Consider the following 8,063-nt stretch of genomic DNA (forward strand, 5'->3'; position numbering starts at 1 on the left):
GAAGGACGAGACTTTTTTTTGGATGAATTACAGCTGATGCACTGACCACACTTAAGTCACTTTACTTAGTCTTATACATATTGGCTTAGAGTTTTAATGGTTTATAAGTCACAAGAAACCTTTAGCAGTTGGCAGTAATTACTGTCTCTCTGGATTATATGCAAGAATTTCTAAGCATATTAATTTTTTTAAAAGTTCTGTTTGAGCTTTTCCAAAAGAATTAATTGCCTTTCTGATACAAATATTTTAAACAGCAGAATTAAATAAAGCAGGTCATTTAAGCCCCTCAATAAATTCAATGATTTTATATTTTGGATGAACACACAGAATTTTGGAAGTGAGCTACATACATATATATAAGTATGTGAGGATATAAAGAAGGAGGAAGCAGCCTGAATTAGGACATTGCTTGTTAATCTCCTAGAGGCCAAATTATTTTTCACAGGAAGTGTTATAACTTTGGGGTCTGTGTATGAAAACACAACTTCTTGTGGATTATAAATCCACTGATTTGTAAACAGACAGTAGTGCAAGTGCAGTTTTGTTCCATATGATGCTTGTAGTATGAACACTATTTGAAGTAACCAACCTAGTCTGGATTACCTTTGTGAAAAATAGCACTAATTTCTATTTGTTAATATTAATAGGAAACACTAACACTTGAGTAACAGTTCTCCTTCCTAGAATCAATTGTCTGATGTTACCAACAATAGAGAATGAATCAATCAGTCTGTTAGTGCTGAGTTAATACATGTGTATATATCTCTTCAGAGGCCTTTGCATGATTGCTGGTGGCATCATCCCCATACCTAAGTTATGGTCCAGAATGATAGAGCAAATGGTCTTCAGTCTGACCCGTTTTTAAACGTTTGCTATCCGGGTGCCTGCCTAAATCCTGTTCATGTAAAGGATCTGTGATGTGGTCTCCTCCAGCTGTCCCTCAAGTTCAAAATCTTGCCTGGCACTTCCACAGAATTGTCACACTTGCTGTAGCCCATTCTGGCTCGACAGGAGAAGCCTTTCCACCAGTGACAAAATTCCTTTCAGGGTGCTCCTGCAAACTGGCCTTTCCCTCACGCCCGCTAGGAAGCTGCCGACTTTGTGCTGTTGATGGAGAAACCACTACTTCACATGCTGACCTGTCTCGTTACTTCACCGTTCTCTCTCTTTCCTTCCCCCGTCTCCCTCTGATTTACATTTAGGTGGTGATTTTTTATTTAAATAGAGTACAGTCTGTGTGTGTTGAATGTAAGAACAAAAAGGTACCATCTGGGTTAAGGCTGCTTTACGGTGCAGATACACAGTGTTCTCCTATCTTCAGTCGTTACAAACCACTTCAGCCTTGTAGATAATACTGTGTATTAATTGAAAAAACCCAAACGTTCCTTTTTCTTCTTTCTGCTCACAAAAAGGAGAAACATGCAGAACACTGAGCTGTTAGGAGTGAAGGGACTTTCTGGCTCTACTTGGTATAATGGTAATAGAAATACTTTGACATAACAATAGCAACTTAAAAACCCCTCTAATAATTTACAAGTGGAATGTGGTCATCAAGCAGAATCATGAACAAGGACAAAATGATTCCAACCTGTTTAACATATTTTATCACCTGTTTAAAAACTGATTTTTAAAGAACTGAGAACAAGGAAAAGAGATGGATCTTTGCCTCTGTAGGTGTAGTTTTGGGGGAGTGTGTTTGACAGGATCTCTGCATTTGAACAGAGCAATCCTCTCCCAGTCTTGAAGCACAGCTGCATCTAACCCGTCGGCCAGTAACGTACCCAGCTTAACGCACACACGACTGTATGCGAGTCGGGGTAGCTTTCAGGAAGTTATATTGCAGAAAACACACAGGAATGCTTCCAAATTCTCTGTTCCTTTCCCTGTGTGTCTTTGCATGTGGAAGGACATTGAGCAGAAGTTTGTTCTAACACTCTTCATTTTCTGCTGGAAGTGGCAGCCCTGGGCTCAGCTGAGCGAATGGGAGGTTACACTTGATGTGGGTCAATACCGTGCTGGTAGATATCAGAAAGGATCCAGTGCAATCTACTTAATAGCCCTTAAAATACCTGCCACTCATCAGTTCATAGGGAATTGTGTCACATTTGTACATATACCCTCAACATCAGAAGGATATTGATTGGTTGGAGTGAGTTCAGAGGAGCCCATGAACATGCCCAGAGGGCTGGAGCACCTCTGCTGTGGGGACAGGCTGAGAGAGTTGGGCTTGTTCCGCCTGGAGAAGAGAAGGCTCCGGGGAGACCTTCCAGTACCTGAAGGGGCCTACAGGGAAGCTGGGGGGGCCTTTTTACAAGGGCCTGTAGTGACAGGACAAGGGATAATGGGTTTAAATTGAAAGTGGGGAGGGTTAGATTGGATATAAGGAAAAAGATTTTCCCAGAGAGGGTGGTGAGGCACTGGCACAGGTTGCCCAGAGAAGCTGTGGATGCCCCATCCCTGGAAGTGTTCAAGGCCAGGCTGGATGAGGCTTTGAGCAACCTGGTCTCATGGAAGGTGTCCCTGCCCACGGCAGGGGGGTTGGAACTAGATGGTCTTTAAGGTCCTTTCCAACCCAAACCATTCTATGATTCTGTGATACATATTTCACATACTAAAATGGTGCATTCTTGGATGATACGGTATGATATGAAAAACCCAATTATTTTATTTCTCATTGTAACTTTTCAAAACCTTTCTCACTGCACATTGTATTTAGTTGTTTTTATTAATCCGCCCAGTCTTTGCCCATTGAACTGATTTTTCTTCATTTTATTAAGGGTGCAGATTATTTCTTGAAAAAAGTGGCAGGTGTGTTAATGTAATTTGAGTTAACTGATGCCAAAAAGAGAAAAACAACATTCTTTAAAATATCTTCTTTGTATTTTCTTTTTTCATTGGCTATTTTTGGTATGTTTTAGGTATGGTATATGTGGCACTAGAGCAAGATGAAAAGACAGTGGGAAGGTTAGCGACTGTGTTTATAGAACCAAATTTGAATACTTAATAAAAATTTCAAACTTTGCTAGGACTCCTTAGGTCAATCACATTTTAAACGTGTTATTTAGGAGCTTGGCAGGGCACCAGGAAATCAAGCGGGAAGGATGATGGAAGGACAGATTTCACAACAGGCATCACATTTTCGCAACCCGTACTCGGAGGAAAACAGATCGGTTCCTGCAGTGCCAAGCAGAGTACCAGTGTTGCAGTATGGAAATCCTTATGCGATTCAGGAAAGAAGAGGTAAGTTCTGCCCATACCCCCTCCAGCCCCCCACCTGAGTATCATCTTTCTCACGGTTTCAAAAGCAATGGCTCAGTTAATGCAGGTGAAGTACCGATAATCTTTATCCTGGTGTACAGAGCCTTTATTGGTGGTTGTGCGTGTGATAAAGTGCCTTTATTTTACTGGTAAGAATCAACAAGATACAGTTTTAAAGAAGTACTTCTTGAAAAAAGTGTTTTTTGTTTTGTATTATCTAAGCTCAAAATGTGTTTAAGTCTCTGGATTTTTAAACATGAGGGAGCGCATCTGTAATCTCAGAATACAGACTCTGGTGAACAAAGATGCTCTGTTTAATTGCTTTTCAGATGGAGCAGATGGCGCTTTTAACCCTGATGAGATCCAAAGACCCCCTGTCAGGACTTCCTTCTGGGAGCTGGAAGATGATGTAGTGTGTAGTCAGCCTTCACGCAATCTCAGTCGGCCTGACGGTTTAGAAGATCCTGAGGATAGCAATGTACGTCACCTTTTCTGTTTTTTCTTCCTTGATTATGCTTACTGACGAGTAATCGGGATTTGCACATGGATTTTCATTATCTGGAAAGCCCGACTTGTCACGTAAATCCGGAATTGATTTGCCTTTTCCCTGCACAGTGTTTAGGTGAGTTTTGCTTGCTCTGAAGGAGCAAACTCTGCACATCAGTTGATGATGATGATGACATACTTGTTCCCCGGTCTCCTGAGTTGCTGACAGCTTCCTGGGGTGTTAGGACAGCAGCTCTGTAACCTTTTTGTATACTGAAGTAGAAAAATCCAGGTAATCTCAACTCATTCTGATGATTCTCTCCAGTGTGGTAGAATGGGGCCTCCAAGTGTAGCCACGTCTTACTCCTCATTTGTGTGTAGGAACTGAGTTGTGACGGAACAGGTAAACTGACAGGATTCTGATATGAGTGTTTTCAGTCAAATGCTGAAAGAAAATCCGTATCGCACCAGATACTTCATTCTGCGGTGTTAATCTTTTGTCTGTCTTTTGCAAATCTGCATTTACTAATGCCCATTTTCAGTGAGGATTTTTGGCTGTTTGACGTATAATTTGGAAGAGCTAGCTGACTGTTACCTAGAGCTGATGAAATGGGAAGTGACAGATGCCCACCAATTTCTTTTTTAGGGCTTTGTTTTCAGGGGAAACAGGTTAGCTTTCATTTTTAATGCAGTACTTACACGTTCTGGTAGGAAAAAATGGTTCTAGTAAATTGGCTTCTGTCACAAACTGGACTGTGTCCTCATTTGAACAGGAACAGACTTTTTACTCTTTCTTCTTCGAGGTACTCTTGTGCCTTCAAAAATCTTAAACAAGCAGTGCCTTTCTGCAGAGCGTGGTGCTCTTTGCAAGTACAGTGGTATCATGACCTGTTTCTCATTTAGTCTAGTTTGCCACATTTAATTGCTATTAACCTTTGCAGGAGCTGAGCGCTGTTCAGACAGGCATGATTTTAGCCCTGGTGCTCAGCACCCGTAATGGAGAAAACTGTATTTCTCCCTCCTGCCTTTTGCCCCCGATGTCCATTACCGGGAATAATTAGGGGAACTGTCAGAACGTTTGCAGCCTGCTGGAGATCTGGAATGTGAGCTTAACGCTGTCGCCCACCTTTACTTCACGTTTTGCATATTTAATGTGATCATTCTCGACGTAGATACTGCATGTGACACGCTCGTCTCTTCCCCAGTCGTCTGCTTCTGTTTAATTAGCGGGGTGTTCTCCCTGATCTGTGTGCTTTGCCCTCTTGCAAACCCGAGAGAAACAGCGCTGGAGTCTTGTGCTCATTTGCTGACACAGCCTGGATTTTTGTAGTGAGATGGAACGGAACAGGCTTAAGCGACGTTCAGCTTGAGAAAAGGTGCTTTTAAATCAAATAATTATATCCTGACTTTTTCTACTTTCCAGTGGGAAGCAGTTGCTTGCCCCTCCCGAAACAGACTGTGTGTGTAGTGTACAGACGTGTGAGCTCATGGAAGTGAGCAGCTGCAGAAATCTCTCTAGAAAGACGTAGTAGTACGCCGAAGGCCAGGCAGGTCTCATGCGGCAGCTGAAGAAATAACCAGGGAACAGGACGTAGGTCACTCCTGATGAAGGAGAGCCTGCCGTGCGTGCAGAAGAAACGGCAGATACCAGATGAGAAGTACGAAGAGATTACCACTGGTTGTATGGGTTTTGAACATAAGCTGCTTCAGATGTGATTCTGTGCGTTTTTAAGCCAGTGAGATGTAGAGCTTTTTGCTGGAGGAGGATTCACTCCTGGAAGAAAAGGATTGGTAGTCTTGTTGGGGTGTTTAAAATACTATGGTTGTAGGGACTCGGTGAAAGAGCCGTGGTTGGCCTTTCTGCCGGTCCCAAGGAGGAAGTGGGAGTCTCTCACTCTAATAACTATTGGTGTGGCACAGGGAGTAACTATCTCTTTGGTTGGCAGTGGGGAAGAAGGTGCCAGCTTGCTCTCTGTTTGCTCACTGCCTCTTTCTCAGTCCATGGTCAGAAGCTCCGTAGGCTCCTTAGAGCATGTTTGGACTGGAGAGGCAGGATTGTACAGGCTGCGTAGCCTTGTAGTACAGGGTGGGTGTGTGTACCGTTCCCGTCCATAGAAGGAGAGACAGGCGCCCTAAGCTCACTTTAGGAGGATTATTTTCATGCTAAAGCTGCGCATGAATTACTTTCCTGGGGATGCCCCTGTACCTGCAACCAAGGATTTGATCTTCAGTCCTGTGGAGCACGGCTGCCGTCGGTGTATGCCTGTACAAAGCCATCCTACTGGCTTTCCTACTGGCAAGCTACGAAATTCTCTCGCTCAAGATTAAGATGATCCTTTTTCTGAGGTGTTTGCTTCTAATGGGACCTGAACTTAGTGTCCACGTTCCGAAGGAGAATGCCGTTGGCTTTTACGACGGGCGCAGCAGTCTTCCCTTGCTGCTTCTCAGGGAAGACGTGTCTGTCACTGGCTGTTAACCTTGAGTAGCAGCGTGACAGTGACACTCCTGCCATACTGAAACTTCGGCTGCCTTTACTGTCTTCAGGTACTCCTGGTTGCAGACGGAGTAAGGATACACCTGTAAAAGCATCAGAACTTCTGTTTAATGTTGCTTTTGCATTCCAATTCTGCTTCTCCCGAAACCGTCTCTCTTGGGAAGGGGCATGTGTTCGGTCGAGGTGAAAACACGCTGTGTCGCAAAGACTTTCTGGATTGCTTCATAGCGTTGGCTTTTGGACCTCTTCGGCCAGTCTGAGAGGGATAAGGGGTCCTGTGTTAATCGTGCTGGACGAGCATGCACACCGGGGTGACTGTGGAACGGTTGACTTGCCCCGAGCTCCTGCTGTCATCTCCTCAGCACTGATTTTCTGTTTGCTCACGCTCCCGTGACTACCAAGAGGTAGTCGTTTGGAGCAAGTAATTTCTAGAAGCAGGCATGTAAGGGAGCGATCCATAAACAAAACATACATCTCTCTTTAAAAGCAAAGTGTGAGTTTCAGAAATGTAGTCCTGAGTACAGTTGGCAGGAAGCCCAGAATAACTATCCTGAGACTCTTGAACAATGCTGTTAGTCACAGTATGTTTGTGGGGGATGGAGAGGGTAACTTTTGGCAACTGACAACCAGGTCAGGATATTTTGTGAGATGAAGCCTAAATGGCCTTTCTTCTAGCAAAAAAACCCACTATCCTTTATCGGCCTGCTCTGGCCCTGGCAGCCCATTACTCTCTCTGTGAAGGATAGAGGCAGAAGGAGCAGCCGGTATCCAGGTGCCGCCTGGGAGAGCAGAGTGCTTGGGGGAGACCTGAGGTTGGCTGACTCCTCTCCCCGGGCAGAGCTGACTCCAGGTGTAACACGGGTTTCCCAGTCCCGCCGTAGCCCCCAGGCGTTAACAGCGGGGTGACTCATGTCTCCGGAGCTCCTGTTAGCAGCAGCATTCCGGCGGTTCCGGCACGGGCAGCGGGTCATGAGGCAGCCGGGCTTTGGCTTCCCGTGCCCATGAACCGCCTCTCCCTCTCCTATGCTGACGCCGCGCGCCGTAGCAGTCACAGAACCGAAAGGTAAATTCCACCCATGGCTCTCGATCAGTGCCGAAAACGCCTATGGAAGAGGGGAAAAAAGTGGCCGTTTCTGGGGGCTGTCACTGAAAACACTCCCTCTGGTTTTTCACAGGATGACGACAACACCGTACCTTCTGCTCCTGATCCGCCAAGTCTTCTCCTGCATGAACGCGGAACGGGTTTCTGCTTCGACTCCAGGTAAGTGTTCCCCGTTACCGGTCTTCGGCGGCGCGGGCGGGTGGGTTTGTGCCTAACGGGGCTCTTCAGGTGGGGATGAGCTGCTGGGAAGCCTCTTCGGGGCGCGGTCGGACCAGGTAGACTGGTTGTGCCCAACCTCACTGTGACGGACCGTGGCCGGGTTGTTCCCCAAGCAAATGAACCCCTTTGGTTCTCCCCCCCTCTCCTTCCAACCTCCCTGCCAACTGAAGCGCAGCGCTTTTCGAAGCGGCAGGGTAGATAAGGGCGGGGTTTGGGACTAGGGGGCGTGGTTTCCCGCAGAAGGCCTTGGCCGTTGAGACGGGTGGTGGGTTTGCATTGGCGGGAGCTGGGATGACGTCCAAATTATTAACGTGCCGGGTTGCTCCAGAGTTCCCGTGGGATGCGTGAGCGCTCTCAGCAGGGTCGTTACCCGCGCGGCGCGGGCCTAGCCACCGCGGCAGCTCACGTTTCAGTTGGTGGCGGAGCTCTCGATGGCGGCGGCAGGGTCCCGCCTTTACGTGTTCTGTCTGTGCCAACGGATTGAATAACCATTCCCTTTTTCCC

The 8,063-nt window shown here is 46.1% G+C and overlaps 1 protein-coding gene across 1 annotated transcript in view; it reads left to right on the forward strand.

Annotated features, from left to right (window-relative positions):
• Window positions 1-8,063, forward strand: part of TAX1BP1 (Tax1 (human T-cell leukemia virus type I) binding protein 1) — a 52,096-nt gene that overhangs the window by 43,782 nt on the left and 251 nt on the right. Inside the window, 3 exon segments of the mRNA XM_010148850.1 lie at window positions 3,066-3,240; window positions 3,588-3,736; window positions 7,414-7,503. Coding sequence (XP_010147152.1) covers window positions 3,066-3,240; window positions 3,588-3,736; window positions 7,414-7,503 — 414 coding nt within the window.

Source organism: Eurypyga helias, unplaced genomic scaffold (genome assembly GCF_000690775.1).
Source record: "Eurypyga helias isolate BGI_N326 unplaced genomic scaffold, ASM69077v1 scaffold6003, whole genome shotgun sequence".
NCBI lineage: Eukaryota > Metazoa > Chordata > Aves > Eurypygiformes > Eurypygidae > Eurypyga > Eurypyga helias.